At 40.2% G+C, this 20808-nt stretch overlaps 1 protein-coding gene across 2 annotated transcripts in view; it reads right to left on the reverse strand.

Moving 5' to 3' along the window:
* Positions 1 to 3094: 3094 nt before the first annotated feature.
* Positions 3095 to 20808, reverse strand: part of pde3a (phosphodiesterase 3A, cGMP-inhibited) — a 470038-nt gene continuing 452324 nt past the window's right edge. For both annotated transcript variants that reach the window (XM_041202491.1, XM_041202490.1), the window contains 4 exons: positions 16482 to 16685; positions 11988 to 12149; positions 10348 to 10591; positions 3095 to 4206 (listed from right to left, as the gene is read on the reverse strand). In XM_041202491.1, the coding sequence (XP_041058425.1) occupies positions 3917 to 4206; positions 10348 to 10591; positions 11988 to 12149; positions 16482 to 16685 (900 nt within the window). In that variant the 3' untranslated portion in view covers positions 3095 to 3916. The remainder of the gene's footprint in view (positions 4207 to 10347; positions 10592 to 11987; positions 12150 to 16481; positions 16686 to 20808) is intronic.

Raw genomic sequence — 20808 nt, forward strand, 5'->3', positions numbered from 1 at the left:
TCTAAATTAATTCTTCTTCAAAGTCCTGATTTATTTGCCCATTAAGGTTTGAAACAAGCTTTAATAGAAGCAGTTTATAGTTGGACAGTAGTTACACTTCATCAGAACCAATACCATGAAGCCTTTTTAAACAGAACAAGCTTAGAAGTTGCACCAATGGATAAGCTCAGTGAGCTATAATTGGCAGTGTTCTTTTATATTAGGAAAATAAGTCATTGTATCTGTTCTTATCTCTGAAAAATAAAGGTATCAATATTATTTAGGTATATATAATACACTCTGATTTCTAAAGAATCTCTTCCTTGCTATACCCTGAGTAAAGTAGATACTCATTTTTTTTCTTTTTGTTTTAACGTGGAGAATCTTGAGCAAGTACATAACTGATGATTTTCACTCTTTTAACTTTAGCGCATCAGCTTGTTAAATAAATAGTATCCATTGTGTTTGTGGTTGCCCACCCCATAATTAAACTTGGGTAACCATGGCAATCATGGGCATTACAAGTCAGGAAGAAGCCTTTCAGCCCACAATGCATCTGAATAATACCATTACCAACTGAGGATTGCAAAAGTACATTTGTTCCCTAACTAGCATTTAAAGTTGGAATACTGAAAATTAAGAGTTGTTCTGTGGTTTCTCTAATTATGCTAGTGTGTTTGCTGTTAGCTTTTGCAGCTCATAAACCATAGAGGCACAAGATTAAGCCATGGCCTAACATGGTCCTGCTAAAATCTAGATGAATGAACAACTTGCATATTTTATTATCTTTATGTTATGGATAGAAGGACATGGTGGTTATTAGGAACAATAGGCCGAATGGCCTCCTTCTGTGCTGTATCATTCTATGATTACCATTAAAATAATGTTGAATTTATGTTCTGGGTGCAATCTTCTTCACAGGAGACTGAACAAAACTTGAAATTTGTACCATTTACTTAAACCCCATTTCGGCATTCAGTATCTTTTTTGATTGAAAGTTTATATTTAATACAATTCCCAAGTTAATAAACTCCACAGAAAATGAGTTTGAAGAAGAGAGCACTTTCAGAAGCTACAAGGGTAAATGGCCGGAAACAATATTTGGATAATCTATTAAATTCATTGTTTCCAGACTTTTATGCATTGGTCAAACACTCTTCTCTCACATATATATTTAAAGATACCCAACCTTCTGGCAAAAAATCGTATTATTTAAAAGTGCTGTTTTGGACAAATAAAATATTAAACGTTGAGAGTGGATTGCTGCAGTAAGGCTGTAACCTTTTGCTGATGAAATGATCTGTAAACTGTAATATTCAAATAATATATAGTAACCATCCTTGCTGCAGGTTAGGGTGAAGTCTCTCAAAACGTATAGTAAACAAAAATTGAACCTGTGCTCTTTGTGTCGGTCTAAATATTTCAGTCATGTTTTCTTTTTAAAAAATGTGTGAAAATGCAATCAGTGTAATACAAATATAACTGCAGCAACGTCAAGATCCATGCTGAAACTGGGGATGATGAAGACAGTTTAAGGAGGTGGTTTAAGATATGCAGCAAGATTCCGTTTTCCACGGAGGTGGGGTGATGTTGAAGGGTGGATGGTTGTGGTGTCGGAGTGCAGATTTAACTGGGTCCTTCACTGTCCTGTCAGGATAAACGTGGAGTTGAATTACTACAGGTGTCATTTTAGATATTTCGGGCCACTGTGCAATGTTGTGCGATAACTTTATAAGATGCTTGAATTTACTTTCTTTCCATCTTCGTGAGCAACAGCTGGACCACTACTCAAGTCAGCTTTGTTTTAAACACTTTCTCCCCTCAAAAAATAAAATGTGTTAGATGCGATTGCCTTCTACCATTGCATTTTGTGACCGTTTGTTTCCTGACACTGTTGATCAAAATGGTGTTTGCATTTGGCATTATACATGAATTCACGTGTTCCAAAAACGCGGCTTAAGTCGACAACGCAAACTCAGAGGGCAGAATTTTACGACAGCCGAATTTTACGTTCCCGCTGTCGTCAATGGCATTTATAACGGCCGGCCGCATTTTACGGCAGGGACGTAAAATTCTGCCCAGAATGTGCCTTTGTCTGAAGTGATGCCTTCACAACATGGATTTAACAATCAATTTCAAATCGCGTCTTAACCCTTCCGAGCAAACACTGGGGCAGGATAGAACATCTATGGCTTAGGACCACGGGAGCAATGGTAGGCCATTCGTCACTTGGAGCTTCTTCCACAATTCAGTTAGATCATGGTTGATCTGTATTTTAACTGCCTTATTTTGTAATCCATAAAACTCTTGTGTAAGCAAGATCAATCAATCTCAGTTTTAAAATTTTCATTTGACTCCAGCATCAACAGTTTTTTTGGGGGTGGCCGGGGAGGGGTGCAGAACAGTGTTCCCAATTTCCACTACACTTTCTGACTTAAAACATGAGTCTTGAGTGTTGCCTAAACCTTTAGGTAGTGGATTTAAAAATGAGAAATTTATTAAACTGAGTATCCTCAAAAGGGTTTGTTCACACACTTAAGATGAACCCACGAAGCATTGTATAATATTAGTTTGCCTCTCAGCCTGAACATTTTCTTAGATGGATACACGGAGATTAGATTCTTTTTAGATCCAAAAAAACTCACATTACAGTGTGTTTTTGACCCAAAAATGAAAATTTTAAAAATGAATGATATGAAATGTTAATCAAGAATGAAAAAGGGAGCTCTTAGGTCAGTCCAATTTAGTCTTCAGGCAACTGAAGGGCAGAGTCAGACCAAGTCTTATCAATATAAACTAATACTGTCTAGTAGACTGTCCAACACCTCTGTCATACATGCACTCAAATTGAAAAGGAAATAATTCACAAAGTGAACCTTATAGCTACTAACTGTCACACAATGTCTAAAATGTGTTAATGGGGCCTCAGAAGGTCCGGGGCTGTACTCTAATTCTATTGCAAATCAACTCAGTACCATCAGTAGTAAGCAGTTGCTGCAGGGTTAATGCTTACTGCAAATGTAATCCAAATAATGATCACCTTTTAAAATTAAGTACATAGCTCAACTTACATGTACTGAATCATTCTGGTATAATATAAGAATGTACTAAGTCATGGCAGTACAATAAGAATTTTTTTTAAATGTGAAGTTTTCATAATCATCTTTACAAAAATCACAAAATTGGTTTGAGAGTTTGCTATTTACAGAAGCCAATAGAAAATGTTCTTTATATCTACAATAAACTGTTGTCTTTTGCAAGTAATTATCATTGAATGTAAATAAACAATAAAAATATTCAAAATGGATATAAATCCTTGACTAGGAGTTTGGCTTGTAGCATGTACCTTTTATAAAGTGAAATGGCCCTTCATGTGTCTGCCAGTCTTTTCCTAAAACATTTGTTCATGTTCATTTTCGCAATGTACAAGTACTACAGCTACACTTAGAGAGATTGCTTATACAAAGCTGGTGAGCTACAAGGTTATGTACACAAAAGATATTGGCAGGCCATGTCAGAACTCTGATAAAGCTTTCAACTTTCACTCAATAGGAGAGCAAAAGCTACAGACTTAGTACCGCAGTATTTTCTGTAATGTTTAAGCTTCAGAAGTACGTCCTCCTTCATTCGATGCCCAATGTGGTCAGAAAACAAGTCAGTGTGTTTCTTTTTACATATGTGTGCATCAAGCATTATTAAACAAGTTATGTCAACGAAGAGGTGCACCATAATCCTACTGGTAGCCATTGAGTGTTTAAAGTCTAATTCAGCCAGTGGTGCAATTCAGAAGCTTCCTTGATGAGAAGATTTATTTAGTCCTGATCTTCTGCCTCATGGCAACATTACACCATCACAGCTGTAGGCACATTGTCCTAAACATCTACAGTATTGTGTCATAGTATTGTGCTGGGAACAAAATAAGAAGTCGGTGCACAATTCAGTCATTTTTATCATCTTCTAATGTCTCGTTGGTTGTGTTTAGATTCAAACTGATTTGTGTGTCGGGCTTCCCTTCAGATTCTTCATTATTCTTCTCCTCCTTGTCCTCTTCTTCCTCAGTGATTGCTTGGATTGTCTCTGAGCTTTGATGTAGGGAGGACTGATCTTGTTTTTCGAGCTCTGCTTTCCTCTGTTCTTCTTCAATGACCTTTTTCCACATTTCGTGGTTTTCCATCAGGTGCTGTGTAATCTGGCAGAAGACCTTTCTTCGCTTCCTGCATCGCTCTCCTGTTGGGCAAGAGATGAAACGTAAAATAAATTGATTTTGTATCTCAACACCAAATTGCATTTGGTTATGTCACATGAGCAATAATTCAAGGGCTCAGTATAAGAGCCAACAATAGTTATACTTCAATGGCTTTTTCTAGGCTATCTGTCAGTGATGTCTGTACAATAGAGCAACCTGCAAACAATCCCTTCATCAAGTACAGTTCCCACCACCCACACAGAGTTTGCCCATCGCAGGCAGCCTCCTACATTGGGTAGAAGGGGCTGACCATTTGCCATTACCATGTTGCTACTTATAATGTATTAAGTACAATTAGGTGCCTGATGATAATGCAGTTCCAAAGAATGTGATTCCTGCTAAAGGACTGGAAGTCGTGGAGCTACAATATTCCACACAGATCAGGAAACCACCTGAAAGACTGAATTTGTAATTTCATGACCCATGTAAGTATTGTAATGAGATAAATATCCTTGTAAATACAAAATGTACAGAAAAGTTAAAGGGGGAGGAATGTAGTAATTATAGTTTTGATATATGTAAGACTGTAGCTTTAAGAATAACCCTGTGTTGTAAGATCACATGATCTATGTAAACCAATGAGCTAGCAGCGTGGGGAATCTCTATGGGAGAGTTCTTTTTTAGTTATAGAGTTAGAGCACACATGTAGCTGTTGCTGCTGTCCTGTGAATAAAGTACAATATTTCCACCAAATAAAGGTTGCCTGGAAAATCAACTCTATAAAAATGACATTTGGGTGCAAAATGTCAGATTGAAACAGAGTTTGAAATACCAAATGATGTCATTCACTAATGGAAGAGTTCATTTTCTGACAGTGTGTGTTCAAGTGGCAATTAATTAAAACTCCAGTGGGAATAGATCACAAACTAGCAAAGACAGTTATGTCAGCCCATAAAATAGATTTAGGACCATAACCCAGCTGCCAATCATAGAACCTAACACTGAGACACTAATTTAGAGATCGCATTAGATTTGTATTTTGTGGCAGTAACATTGCAATAAACAAGCCTGCTGACTGTAACTATACATTTGCTGACAGTGATACAGGCTGCTGACTGTAGCTAGATCCTTAAGAGTATATTATTTGTGCAATGTTAATAATTTTTAGCAACAGGTGTTTAATAAATCCTGTTAGATGAACAGATGCAGTATAATAAGGAATTTATGACCCTGTGATAACATCTCTCTCCCCATTGCAATGCACTGGTGTTTCACAGCAGAAGGGGCACACAATCCCCTGTATGAAGTTGAATAGCACAAAGTGATAGGTGGTTTAGAGTTTGTGAGGTTTGAGTTCCCAGTGACGTTCACCATTTATTTAGTGATTTAGAAAGATGCTAATTGAACTGACCCTGTACAATCCATGCAAGCCCTTGAAAAATGTGGAGCCCTGACAAATGACAGATGGTAAAGTGGCTCATAATATATGACCCTTTCGTAGAGTTGAAGAATGAAATGTTCATAGTGGAAGAAATAGTATACGTAGCTGTAAATCCATCCAATAATTATTTCATCTTGGCTTTTACTTTTGCAGAATGGCTGTGATTTTTCACCTGGCAGAATTGAACAGAAGCTCTTGTGACCAGAAAACAAGTACTGAGTTGGTCTCTGCAGTGCTAAAAATCATAATTCTAGCTTTTAAAAGGCTTGAGTTTTTAATTTATTCTTTCACGGGGTGAAGGCATCTCTGGCTAGGCCAGCATTTATTGCCCATCCCTAATTGTCCTTGAGAAGGTGGTGAGCTGCCTTCTTGAACCACTGCAGTCTATGTGGTGTAGGTACACCCACTGTGCTGTTAGAGAGGGAGTTCCAGGATTTTGACCCAGCGACAGTGAAGGAATGGCGATATATTTCCAAGTCAGGATGGTGAGTGGCTTGGAGGGGAACTTCCAGGTGGTGGTGTTCCTATGTGTCTGCTGCCTTTGTCCTTTGAGGTAGGAACGGTCGTGGGTTTGGAACTGCCATATGTTTGCTGCTTGCAGTTTCTGAACAGTGAGCTCTCAATCCCAGCAGGTCATGAGCTGGAGCCAAAGGGTTTCCCAGAAGGATAATGAGGAGCAAGTGGTCAACTGATTGTCTTGCTGTACCTCCTGGGAAAAATACGCAGCAGCATTGACAGAAATTGGAGCACATTATTTTCCCTTTGTCTCGGGCATGGGTGAAAAATGACTGTTCATCATTGCTTTGATGAAAACTGCTATAATACAATGTGGAGAACAGAAGGCTAAGTTCATTTGACATTTCAGGGGAACCTTAACAATTCATTGATGACTTAAAAATAGTGAGTACTGGGATCTCCTCATGCATTGCTGATCAACTAGGATGTCATCAGGAATGAGGGTTCACAGTTTATGGTATGAGAAATCAGGACTTTTTCATTAGAATGCTTGAGATTAAGAGGTGACCCAATAAGGAAGAAGCAATCTTTGGGTCTGTGCCTGAATATACTGAACCACAGGTAGGGAGAATTGGGAGGTCAGCACTCCAGCTCAAAACAACCTACGCCATTGTGCTCCTTAGAAAATCTCAAGGAAATTTAACTTTCCATTGCTTCCTACATGATAAGGCTGACTAGATTTCAAAATTATTTAATTGGCCATAAAGCGCTTGGATCATCCCGAGGTTGTGAAGGGCAAGGTTTTTCTTTCATATGAAGTAGAACATTGTGGAAGGCAAGGACAGGAATAAAAAATACACCCAAACTGTAAAGGAGGTACACAATAGAAGAGTGATATTGGTGTGTACTGATGTATGTTATTAAGGATGGCATTGCAAATGACAAAACCCATGAAAAAAGGCACACAGAATCTTTGGTTATGTATCTTGAGACAATGGGGGTGAAATTAGATTTAGGCGGGAACATAAGAGGTATGGAATTAAAACAGTCTATGCCCTGCTTGATATTTAGCTCTGTTGCCTTCAATAGAACTATGATTCAAGGGTCATTTTTTTAACCTGTTCAACATCTCAACCTAATTCCACCCCCATAGAATACAAAAGCAAATAAGTAATGCTGAACTTGTAAAACACTGTGGCTGTGAAGCATTGTGATAGAGAGGATATAGCGCCAGAAGCTCAGCTCAGAGTCTCATTGGATGCTGAAGCTGTGATAGTGGTTAAAGAGAGGGATGGGATTGGTGGCCAGAAAACTGAACTTGTGCCAGGGGTCAACACTTTGATCTTGTCACCGATTAGCTAATAACTCACATAATTTGGTTACTTACAACATGACAATTTGCATTTTTACATCACCTTCCATATAGTAAAATGTTTAAGGAACACTATCAAATAACATTTGAAAATATAAACACAAAAGCAAAATATTGTGGTCACTGGAACTCTGAAATAAAAACAGAAAATGCTGGAAATGCTCAGCAGGTCAGACAGCATCCACGGAGAGAGAAACAGTTAACCTTTCAGGTCGATGGCCTTTCTGATTAAAGCTCATCAATCTGTAATGTTAACTCTGTTAGAGAGGCAAAGAGGTTTAGGGAGGGAGTTCCAGCGCTTAGGGCCTAGGCAGTTGAAGACATGGTCGCCAACAGTGGAGTGATTGAAAGCAGGGATGCCAAGGAAGCCAGAGTTGGAGGAGTGCTGGGGTCTCGGAAGGTTGTAGGGCTAGAAGGGGTTACCGAGACAGAAATGGTTGAGGTTATGAAGGGATTTGAGAAAAAGAATTTTAAAATCGAGGCACTGCTGGACCAGAGACCAATGAAGGTCAATGAGCGCAGGGATGATGGACTTGACGAACTTGGTTAGATGTTCCATTCTGATGGGCTAGTTGGTGGATATCAAATACCTGGCATGAATCTTTTAGCAGATGTATCAGTACATTGGAAAGGAAGAGGTTTGTATGGCATGTACAAAAAGAAGGGCTTTTGAAAGTAGGAGGTGCAGGTGCAGTGTGTATGCTTGCAGTGCCTTCAAAGCTACAGGATTGGGAGTCAAAGAGCCAGTTATCATGGTGCCATTGCCAACAGCACCACTGTAGTGACAATGATCGTGTACAGTAAAATTGTAAATTTCACTGAAACCTGAGGAGGTATAAGTAAAGTTCAGCACCAAGTTGAGCTTTAATCAAACATTTCTTACTAAGAATGGCATGTTGGTGTCCATGCAGTTCACTCTTCTGGAAGGCGGGAGGCAACAGGAGGAAATTCAATGTGGAGTTTTGATATTCATGAGCTCCAGGTTACTTGAAGAAATTCATTCAAGTGACGAATGGCTCAGTGATGTGAACTGATGGGACATTCATCTTGTTTATGGGATCTAGGCGTGGGAAAAATGGCTTTCGTGTCTCCCCTATGTAACAATGTCACTGCACATTAACAAATCTCATTCTACATAGAATATTATATTCTAGAAACAGGTCATTCAGCCCAACAGGTCTATGCCGATGTTTATGTTCCACATGAACCTCGTGCCTTTTTACTTTATTGAACCCTATCAACATTTCCTGTTCATTTCTGCCCTATGAACCTATCTAGCTTCCTCTTAAATGCATCTTTGCTCTTTGCCTCAACCATTCCACATGGTAGCACGTTTCACATTCTAATCACTCTCCGAGTAGGTGGAACATGTTGAGATAATAAGGCACTGTGCAAATGCCCACCATTTTCCTTTATTTTTATTCAACATAGTACAAGTTCTGTGCCACTGCATGTGCCAGCTCAAGCTCCAGGAATGAGCGCATGACTAGAGGAATGAAGCTAATCGCCAAGAAAAATGACTACCTAATGTGTACTGGAAGAGTTTTAATTTTCATCACAAAAGTGCTAAAAGCCCAATTAAGGTTCAGATGGTGAGGTGAGCAATGTTGTAAAGAAACAACTCAAATGATAAGGGAACAAAAAAACATAAAGAAATGCAGGTGTATGAAGAGATGCTTAGTACGCAGCAGCATCACAGCATAGCACCTGACCCATCTGATAGCATGTCAGCAGGCAATGTGAAGAATTATCAATTAAGGTACATTAACCAAGGATGAGATTCTGCTACTAATGAAGGGAGATTAATGTATATAATGATGAACCAACATCCCACATCATCAAGGTAAAGTGGAACAATTTACATTACAGCTGCGTTTGTTGAAGGCTACAGGAATACTTGATTGACTCCATTTGAATGCAATACCATGGAGATTAATGTCTACAACAGCTGTAAACCTGAAATGGGGCTGATGTTTCTGTAGTATTACAAACAAATGCTAAATGCACACCTTATTTTGTGTATTTACACATAAAGTATTAGGATTTACATCTTTTGGTGACCCAATGAGCAAAAAAGTTCCTCTCCAATGCTTTACTGTTCAATGTTGATGTCTTATCAATTATGTTATAAAGGTTTGTTAATGTCACTTTAATTACATTGCTAAGGTTAAGAGAAACAGGTGATGGGTATTAATTGTCTTTGAACACATATAAATAGGGGATAGCTGGGACAGCGGGTTGAGTGGGAAGAGAGCTGAACTAGTCAATAAACTCTCTCAATAAAGGAAAACTCTGCATCTTGGTTTCAGCTTCACCAAACTGCTTGGATCCCGTTAATATTCAATACTTACATTTTGTCATTTGAACTCTGTTGCTATACTGCATTCATCAATAGGTAAGCATGACTCATGCGAGAACTATGGCACTACAAGAGTCTTCATTCCCTGACCTGCCCTAATTCTATAAAAATCTATTCTCCGGCTTTTAGTGCTGACTTCACAGCGCTGGCGTTGGAAAGAAATCAAACCTACAGACACACAGCTTGCACCTGTGTAGGCCAGCCTTGGGCCAAGGTGTAACCATAGGGAAATCTCATGGGTCACTGAGAAGCTTAGTCACCAAGTGTGCATCTGCCTACGTGGCACCCATTAAGCAAGTTGCACTAAGGCTTGAAGGAATCGGCCAACAATTAGTGCAACAACAGCGTAGATCAGCTGGAGACTGTCACAAAACATCCACACATATGTAAGGCTCATAATCACATGAACTAAGCACTCCTCCTTTCCCTTCTATTTAAATATTTGACCATAAATGATTACATGATTGTTGAAAGGCAATGCCTTGAGCATAGCCAGTCATTTGGAACAATTTGAATTTCTTTTGAAGTTTTATTGAACAAGAAACAATACTCACTTGTTGTTTCCAAGGTTTCTGTGCCTTCCTCTTCTGTTGTTTCGGCCTCCTCGTCGTCCTCCTCCTCCTCTTCTTCATCGTTATCCTCTACCCATCTACCTGGTATTAACCCTGCTGAATTGTAGGAGTTACATAGCGGCCCCACAATGTGTGTGATGAAGGATTCCTGAAGCTTCGCCAGCTGAGGGGCTGAGCGGTCCATGAATGGACTAATGGGAAGCCCAAGGCTTGACTCCTCATCACCCTACATAACAAAGGGAAATCAATTAGGGACTCTAGAATGATTTTACCCCCAGCTATTCATTTTCTCTCTCTTCCTCTCTGAACAAACATCATCAGTACAATTATTGAACATGGCCACTGTGTGTACCATTAATAGGATGTACTGCAGCTCTTCAGCAAAGCTTTGATGACAGGACCTCCTAAACCCATGGCCTCTACCAGCTGGGACAACCAAGGCAGCAGGTGCATGACAACACTACCACATGCAAGTTACCCTCCAAGTCACACACCATCCTGCCATATACATATATCATCACTGGTTCATGATCACCTAGTCAAAATCCTGGACCTCCTTACTTTAACAGTACTGTGGGAGCACGTTCACCACATGGACTACAGTGGTTTAGGAAGGCAGCTCACCCACCATCTTCTCAAGGGCAACTGCGGGTGGGCAATAAATTCTGTGTAACACAATGCAGGATTGGTTTGCCTCACAGATACCGTATGTGATGCCAGACAGGCATATTTGAGCATTTCTGTGCTTGTGGAGTGAGCCATGTGATTAATATTCTGGTTTGAGGACATGAACATGGTCTAGACATCCTCTCAGCTTCTGGTAGGGCCCACTACTTGGAAAGCTGGATTTTGGGCTGTTGCTGGAGCTCAACAGCCTAAAGCCCTAAAACCAAAAGATCCATTTTAAAAAGGTCATCTAAGGAAATAATCTTAATTCCAGTGAAACTCCCACTGTTGAGATCCTGGGCAAATCCCACCATCAGTTTTTGGGCACCCCACATGTGAATAAGAGGAAAATGAGACATGAGATTTGGGAACGTCCCCTTCCCACTTCATTTATACATCAATACTGTGCTTGTGCCCTACTGTGGGCATATGGCCAGTACAGCTTACATAGAAATCCTCTGGACAATGTAGTGAGGCAGAGACTTGTCTCTTTACACCTTTTGTCATCTGACTGACCAGTATTTTCTACAAAAATAGGCCTACCTCCGAATTCTTATGCATGTTCATAATATGTAAAATTAGTGTATAGGGATAATCAGATATCAATTGAACCGCTAGCATTTTTTTAAGGTATGATTTCCTGATCAGGTACTTCTAACTAGCAGTGATGCTCACCAGCTGGGCACCGGTGAAGTAACTGGGCAGGCCAACAAGCTTGCCCAATCATTTAAATAAATGGGTAGCAAATCAGAATCTGCGGCTCTGTGATATCTAATGTAGTGAATGCCACTCTCTGCTTGGGGTTTCCAAGGGCATATGCCCTACAATGTGTTTCTACTATCCTGATCTTCAAAATAGAGGCCCTATGCCTTCTTTTTGACTGATCGCTGGCAGAAAAAACAGGGTGGAATAAGATACAAGCAATTCATTCATCCATTTATAGCACATTCACTAACCTGCTCATAAAATTCATTAACAATGCCTTCAGTCCATTTTAAGTGCAGCTCCTTGCATTTGGCCGGCCCATTGATGTCAGCGAGCTTAATACACATTTGACAAACTAGCAAACGATCATTTTCATTGGCCCAGTCAATACCCGGTCCGACCTCCTCATTGACCTGCAAGTGTTTATAGTAACGAGAGTAAACAATTACAAAACTGAATTAGCAACAGGTTGATGGAGTATCTAAAACTGATGTGATCAGTTGTGCCTTAGCAAATGAGCTAAAAATGATAAAAGCAAAATACCACAGATGCTGGAAATCTGAAACAAAAACAAAAATAGCTGGAAAATCTCAGCAGGTCCGACAGCATCTGTGGAGAGGATTACAGTTAACGTTTCAAGTCCGTATGACTCTTCATCAGAACTAAGGAAAAATAGAAATGAGGTGAAATATAAGCTGTTTGAGGAGGGGTGGGACAGGTAGAGCTGGATAGAGGGCCAATGATAGTGGAGACATAGCTCATCCTGTTTTCTACCCTTAATGTCATCATTAGCACATCCTTTAGGTAATATCACTACCGTCAACACCCCTTTGTCCTTTTGTCTATGATATCTTTCGCAATCTCTTCTTTGCCTCCACCTATCACTGGCCGTCTATCCAGCTTTACCTGTCCCACCCCCTCAAACAGCTTACATTTCACCTTATTTCTATTTTTCCTTAGTTCTGATGAAGAGTCATACGGACTTGAAACATTAACTGCATTCCTCTCCGCAGAAGCTGTCAGACCTGCTGAGTTTTTCCAGCTATTTTTGTTTTTGTGCTAAAAATGATTGTAGGAGATAAGAGAGTTTTCTCTAAAGGAATGGGCCTCTGTTGTTAATTCATACTTAGAAAATGATTTGTAGAATAAAGGATAAAGCAGTGTGCGTCACTACAGAAGTGTGAAAGTCACTGAAAAATGCTGACATGCCAACTTTTATTATGTATTGACAGCATGTACTGTACATTAATATTTGCTGCTTATTATCACCACATACTTCACATTAATGTGTACTGTACATTAACACTGTGTATTGTACAAGCAGAGGACAGACTCCTTTTCTCTCCAGTGTCACAGAAACACAGTATACTGGACCCAATTTTAACTTCATGCAGGCGAATGGATTTTGAGTGAGTTAAAACTTTGCCACATTTGCTGGCAACTGGCAGCAATATTACCTTAAATTAAACGCTACATATATAAATCTATATTAACATTGATTTGAATATAAAATAGCATATGATTTTCAGTAATACATTGTATAATGGAATTCTGCCTGAATAATTTTCAGCTTCATTGCTATTAAAATGAAACTCTTGATCCAGTCATATCTGCACATATAATCCCCATTTAAGTGTGAAACCATTGATTATTATTCATACACTGATGCACTGATTTTATTCAGTTCAACAAACTGAAGAGAAATAATTTGCAGGGTTGTTGGGGAAAAGGTGGGGGAGCGGGACTAGCTGAACTGCTCTTCTAGAGAGCCAGCATGGACATAATGGACTGAATGGTCTCCTGTGCTTTTTGAATTTATCATTCGATGAACTATTTCTTGAATAAAAGCTTAAAATGCTTAAACCCACTCAACTGTTGAGTTAACTGGGCTGCATCAGCTATTACATCTCTAATCCCACCTAATCACTTCAGGAGTCCCTCAGGGTAGTGTCCTTGGCCCAACCACCTTCACCTGCTTCATTAATGACCTTCCTTCCATCATAAGGTCAGAAGTGGGGATTGTCATTGATGATTGTGCAATGTTCAGCACCATCTGTGACTCCTCAGATGCTGAAGCAGTTCATATCCATAAGTAGCAAGACCAGGATAATATCCGGGCCTGAGCTGATAAGTGGTAAGTAAAATTTACAGCACACAAGTGCAAGGCAATGACCATCTCCAACAAGAGAGAATCTTAGCATCTCCCCTTGACATTCAACATTATCATTGCTGAATCCCCCATCATCAACATCCTGGGGGTTATCATCGATCAGAAACTGAACTGGATTAGCCATATAAATACTGTGGTTACAAGGCCAAGTCAGAGGCTAGGAATCCTGCAACGAGTAACTCACCTCCTGACTCCTCAAAGCCTGTCCACCATCTACAAGGCACAAATCAGGAGTGTGATGGAATAGTCTCCCCTTGCCTGGATCAGTGCAGCTCCCACAACACTCAAGAAGCTCTACACCATCCAGGACAAAGCAGGTTGCTTGATTGGCATCCCATCCACAAATATTCACTCCCTCCATTACTGATGTATAATGGCAGCAGTGTGTACAGATGCACTGCAGCAACTTACCAAGGCTCCTTCGACAGGACCTTCCAAACCCGCAACTTCTACAATCTAGAAGGACAAGGGCAGTAGATACATGGGAACACCGCCACTTGCAAGTTCCCCTCCAATTCACACACTGCCTTGATTTGGAACTACATTGCCATTCCTTCAAAGTAATTGGGTCAAAATCCTGAACTCCCTTCCTAACAGCACTGTGGGAGCACCTACACAAGATGGACTGCAGTGGTTCAAGAGGGCAGCTGATCTGATTGTGGCCTTAACTCCACTTTCCTGCCAGCCCCCCTAATCCATGCCTCCTTAAAGATCAAAAATCTGTCTAACTCAGCCCTGAATATATTCAATAACCCAGCCTTCACTGCTCTCTAAGGAAGATAACTCTGGGGTGGAGTACAGATATAACACCTTTTAAAGACATTAGCTCAGAATATATGTGGCTGTTCCAGCATGCTCCTGCTGTGATTTTGGCAGAGGAATTCTGTACAATTGCATTTTCCAAAATAATTCACTAAGAAAAACACAAGGGACGTGACTAAACAGAGATTACGCCCCAAAAAATCATGACTTTAGTATTGGTAAGCTGGGACTCCAAGCAGTCCCAGGACCTCAAAAGAAACAGCTTCTCAAGGACAGGTAGTACTCTCTTCTTAACAGCACTACAGGTGTTCCTACAACACACGGACTACACTGGTTCATGAAGGTGGCTTCTCAAGGGCAATTAGGGATGGGCAATAAATGCTGGTCTAGTCAGCGACACCCACATCCCATGAATGAATAAATTTTTAAAAACTTATTCGAGTATGCTGAAAGTCATTAAAGGGTGACTGAACACTGGGAAAGTATCATTAGATTGGAATGGGTTAATGTAGGATCTGTATTGAAAAAGGATGATAAGGCAGATTTAGGCAACTACAGACCCATCAGTCTTACTTCAATTCCATGTTAAATAACGCAGGCAATCATCAGAATTTACCTCAAAAGATCATCTTTACATCAGCAAGTCAGTAAACAGCAGCCAACACAAGAACCACATCCTGCCTGACCAAACACTTGGCTTCCTTGAGGAAGTAACAACTTGAGCAGACTGTGAATAGCCCATTGATATGTTGTACTTTGATTTCCAAAGGACATTTGACGTGAATGGCTGTTGGCTAAGCTTAAAGTTGTAGGATTCACAGTAATCTTGGAAATGGGCGATAAATTGCCTAAAGGTAGTGTGAGGAGTTATGCTGGAGTGCTGAGATGTATTGGATTGGGTGGCTCAGGGCTCAGGGTTGGGGGCCAAAACTATTTGTAATTAACATAATGACCTGCATTCTGAAATTAGTTAAATTTGAAGGTGAGACCAAATGAGAAAAAGCACTGAAATTAGAGATGGCATTGTTGAAGGTGCTGGATAAAATATTTCAGTGGTCAGAACAATGGGAGATAAAATTCAATGGAGCCAACTGTGGAGTACTACAATTGGGAGGGAAAAATGGTTGCTATATGTACTCAATGAATGGCACTATTTTATGGAGTTGAAAGAGGCCTAGGAGTTTTAGATGTATATGATCAAAATGCCCAATTGATACAGAGCAGCAATCAACAAAGCCCCAAAAAAGTAGAAAATAAAATAGAGGGAGCCATGATCAAACTGTACGGTGCTGTGGTCAGACTATACCTCAAGTACGGTGGCAAGTTCTGGCCACTGATAGACAAGGGTGACATTCAAGTGCTGGACGCAGTGCAGTGTGTCAGAGTTATGACTAGACTTCCCAGTCTTGAAAGGTAGCATCTGAAAGGTGATCTTATAGAGATACGTATAAAAGTCAAATTACTTTAAAACAAATTGTAACTACAGGACAAGGGCTGCAAGATGGTAAAAGAGAAAATTAAGGTTACTATCAGGGAATTCATCCTCATAGAAAGAGTGATGAACATGTCGGATAGACTCCTGGATGAAAGTACTGGAGCCAAAAACAATCAACTCATTAAGATGCAATTAGTTGCTAAAATCAGGGACCTTAAATTCTTTCTTGAGGAACTCAGAGAGGATTTTCACCTGTAATTACCCTGAGATCACCTATTTGTCACTGATGTGTTATTCAATGAAAGCGATCCTCTTGTTAGGTTGTCAATATCATTCTATCAAAAGCTATGACTAATAAATTCAGATTAACCAGATTACCTTGGCATTGAATTCAGCAAGAAAGTCAAAGTGTTTCTTAAGATCTGTAGCTAGTATGGCCTCGATTACAAGAAATCGGAATCTCTTGAATTCAACATGGTCTAAGTTGACCAAAAAATTGTAGTCCTGCTGTGACATGAAGAGGTTCCATGCTGATGCTGCATGGTGGTTTTCCAACACTGAACGGTCATTGTACAGAACAGCCTGCAATGAAGCACAACTGAAGTTAGGTACTGAGCAGGTATATATATTGTGAATGAAGGTTAAGGCTAGCTCCATGCCAGGGTTTTACTGCATCGTCTACACTGGCATTTAAAATTACATTAGACCAGAAGGAACAAATAAAACATAACATGGAAAATAAGCAGCATGTTGTTGAGTTGTCTGAGAACGTTTGATTTTTTTGATTTGCAACATTGTTCGTTTGATAAATTTAACTTCAGAAAAGCAGGTTTGGTCCCAGGTCTCAGTTGAGTAGGGAATATAGACAGGAGCAAGAGTAGACCTTTGGATTATCTTCTGCCTCAACTCCTGCCTGCTCCCCATATTCCTTATTTCCTGAGAAACCAAAAATCTATCTCTGTTTGATTATACTCTACCCTCTGGGTTAGAGAATCATAAAGATTCACAACCATATGAGTGAAGTAAATTTCTCCTTATCTCAATCCTAAATGTCCTTCTGTTCTCCATTTCCCAGTCAGGGGAAACAACCTTTCAGTGTCTACACTGTCAAGCCCGTTCAGGATCCGATTTTGATTCAATGGAGATCACCTCTCATTCTTTTAACCTCCAGAGAATATAGACTCAATTTCTCATCAGAGGACAACCCTCCCACCCCAGGAACCAATCTAATGAACATTGAGCATTGCAAAGGCCAAAAGTCTTTCAGAGCCAAAGTAACCCGTAAAAAGCTGCATTTTTTTTGCTTCTAGAGATGACAAGTCAAATAACATTTCCGAAGCCATGGAGTATTTAGTAAGACATCCTAGTTGTAAACTGGGCTGAAAGCAATAAACAGACATACTTCAAAGCTGTGTTATTTTGGTGGAACATCATGGCCAGAATTTTATGTCCTGCAGGTGGGCGCGTGCCCAACACGTGTGGCCACGAAAGAACGTGGGATGACGTTGGGCGAGCATCCCGACGTCATCACCCACTCGCGTGACATCTCGCTTGGTAGGCGCGCGCGGCGATTGATGCGCGCCTGCCAACAATTAAGAGGGCAATTAAGCAACTGAAAGGAACTTTTCGTGACCCGCCCACTTATACGGTTGGCAAATGGGCCAATCGGCCAGGCAGCATTTACATTTCTGCTCAAACTCAACCCAGGGCAGGATTAAATCTCCAGGGGAAATAAAATAAGAGCTATCTGGGTACTATTTTTCCCATGAGGAATGCTTTCAGGTGCTTGATTGTACTGCATGGACATATTTTGCAGCATTTTTGTTGTTCATTTTCTTTCTGTGCAGGTCTGCATTTCCCTGAGGCAGCTGTGTGCCTCCAGGGGGCTCAATGGAAGCGCTCATCAGCACCTGCAGTGACGTCAGTGCCCGCCCTCTTCCTATAAATTGGCCAGTCGGTGTGAAATCGTGGTCGGGGGCCTATTTCCCGTCCGCTCCTGAGCCCACTAATCGCGCGTGCCTGATAAGCGAAAAATTCAGGCCCACGTTTTGACAAACACACAAAATACATGGACTCGCAATGACTGGCATGAATAGTTGTGCAATGAAAGATTAAAGACTGGCATGACTGACCATGTTTAAAAAATGCTAACTCAGCTGACTTCAGTGCTCCACAGAGAGATTTGAGAACTGCAAGTGATTTAAACCGATGTTGATTGATGATGCCAGAGTTTGTCTTCTTTTGAAATACAGAAAAACTAACCCCATACGAAGCTCAGTTTTTTTTTAATATATGCTTTCCCAAATAAACTGTCTTTAATTCACCAAGAAACAAATTGTAAGAAGTCAAGAACTTGAGACACTCTGATTGTTTAATTATATTGTGATTCTGAAACGTGTGAAACTAGGAAAGGAAGCTGCTGTTTTGTGTGCTGAAATCGATCTAAAGGCATAAGTAACATCCAAAAGAGATGGCAAATTACTGAAAGAAATTTAAAAACAGATGTACATCAGGGAGGATTCTTTAATATCACGTTTGAACAAAGAATTAGATGCCTCATTGGATAATTGTGGCTTAAGGCGGAGTTTGATAGGGTAGTATGAATCTGTCAATGAAACATCCTGCCCACCTTGGTAAGCAAGGTATAAAAACAATTGCAAAAGTGATTTGTGCCATCACCAAGCGATTGGGCCAATTGCTGGAGAGGAGGGTTGACAAGAGGTGACCACTGGCTGGGTGATCTTATATGTAATGCCTTATAACATATTTGTGACTACTGGGTGTTTTGTATTGTTAACTGATATTCATACCAAACCTAATTAAGACATTAGTGTTTAATTTGGGCTTTTGATTGTTGTCTCATGATATCTCATAACTCTTATTTCTGAATAGTGCTCTGTCATGGGGTAGAAGGTTACGACTGACACGCCTCCAAGGCATGTCTATCCTTCCTCAGATATGGAGCCCAAAAACTACAAACGTATTCCAGATGTGGTCTCATCAAAGCCCGATATAATTGTAGCAAGATTTCCTTGTTCTTATACTCCAATCCTATTGCAATAAAAGCCAACACACCATTTGTCTTCCTAATTGCTTGCTGTATCTGCATGCTAACTTTGCTAACTTTCTGTATTCCTTGTACGAGTTTTCCCCAGTCACTCTGAGAGTTAGCTGCTCATTAATACCAAACGAAAGAAAGATTTGCATTTCTATAGCATCTTTCATGACTTCTGGACATTCGAAAATGCTTTATAATTAATAAAGTGCTTTTGTAATGTAATTCTTGTTGGAATCTATTAAAATGCAGCAGCCAATTTGCACACAGAGAGGTCTCACAAACAGCAATAAAATAAACAACCAAGTCATCTATCTTAGGTGTCCATTGGAGGGGTAAAGGGGTGGGCTATGCTGTTCAGGACAACAGGATACTCTCCTATTCTTTGAATAGTCGCATAGGGTCTTTCAAGTCTACCTTTGAGGGCAGACAGTGGCTCAGTTTAATGTCTCATCCAAAAGGCAGCATATCCAACAGTGCAGCCCACACTCTCAGTACTGAACTGAAATGTCAATTTTGCTCAAATGTCTGGAGTGGGACTCGAATCTACAACTTTCTGACAGAGCTGAGAGTACTGTAACTGAGCCAGAGCAGTGCAGCTATTTTATTTAATCTTCATAATATTGGATTAGGAAGAGGAGGGAAAAAAAGCTCAGGGAGAGATTCTGATCCTGATTCAAGTCCAGCGACCCCTCATGAAAGCGTTCTAACAGGATTAGGCTGACCCATGGTGTGCCTTTGAGAAAAAGCAACCTGCTAACACTTACAGTCAAAGTTCATATCACCCCTGAGCAGGGGACTTTCCCAATTTGGCTCCCTTCCTTTTCTGAAGATAGATGTCCTTCACTCCTGTAGAAGTTTGGCTTTATGAGTTTTCACTCATGCTGACAGCTATCTAGCACCTTGTCCAAGTTGTCATTGTTCATAAGTTACCTCCACTAAGCATATGGTCACTTGTCCTGGTATCTCCTTATGGCTTGGCATCAAATTTAGTTTGATAATGTTCCTGTGAACTGCCCGTGAGCATTTTTTACTAAGTTAAAGGTACCGTATAAAGGCAAGTCGCCATCAAGGCGAAGGAAATAATTAGCATTTATATGGTCCATTTCGCATCCTTAGGATGCCCGAAGTGTGTAGCAGAAGTGTAGCTACTGTTGTTACCTGAAGCAACCACAACATAGCAAGACCCCACAAATACTAAATTAAATTAAAAGCAAAATACTGCAGATGCTGGAGATCTGAAATAAAAACAGAAAAACTCAGCAGGTCAGGCAGCATCTATGGAAAGAGAAACAGAGCCAACGTTTTGAGTCCAATATGACTCTTCTTCGGAACTCAAATTAAGTTAATTTGTTAACAGTGGTCGAGGGATATATGCTGGCTAGGAAAGTGGTAGGGCAGCATCCCTCTTTCTTGGAATAATGCCACAAGAGCTTTTGCATCCACCTGAACAGGCAGGCAGTTTCACATCACATGCCAGAAATGACACCTCCAGCAACCCCTCAGTACTGCACTGAAGAATCCACCCAGATTTATAAACTCTCAAGCTCTGCAATGGGACCTGAAGATTTCTGACTCAGAAACAAGAGTTTGAACCCATTGAGCAATGTACTTATGAGAGTTTTACAGAAATCTTGCCCCTTTTAACAT

This window comes from Carcharodon carcharias, chromosome 13, assembly GCF_017639515.1.
Source record: "Carcharodon carcharias isolate sCarCar2 chromosome 13, sCarCar2.pri, whole genome shotgun sequence".
Classification (NCBI taxonomy): domain Eukaryota; kingdom Metazoa; phylum Chordata; class Chondrichthyes; order Lamniformes; family Lamnidae; genus Carcharodon; species Carcharodon carcharias.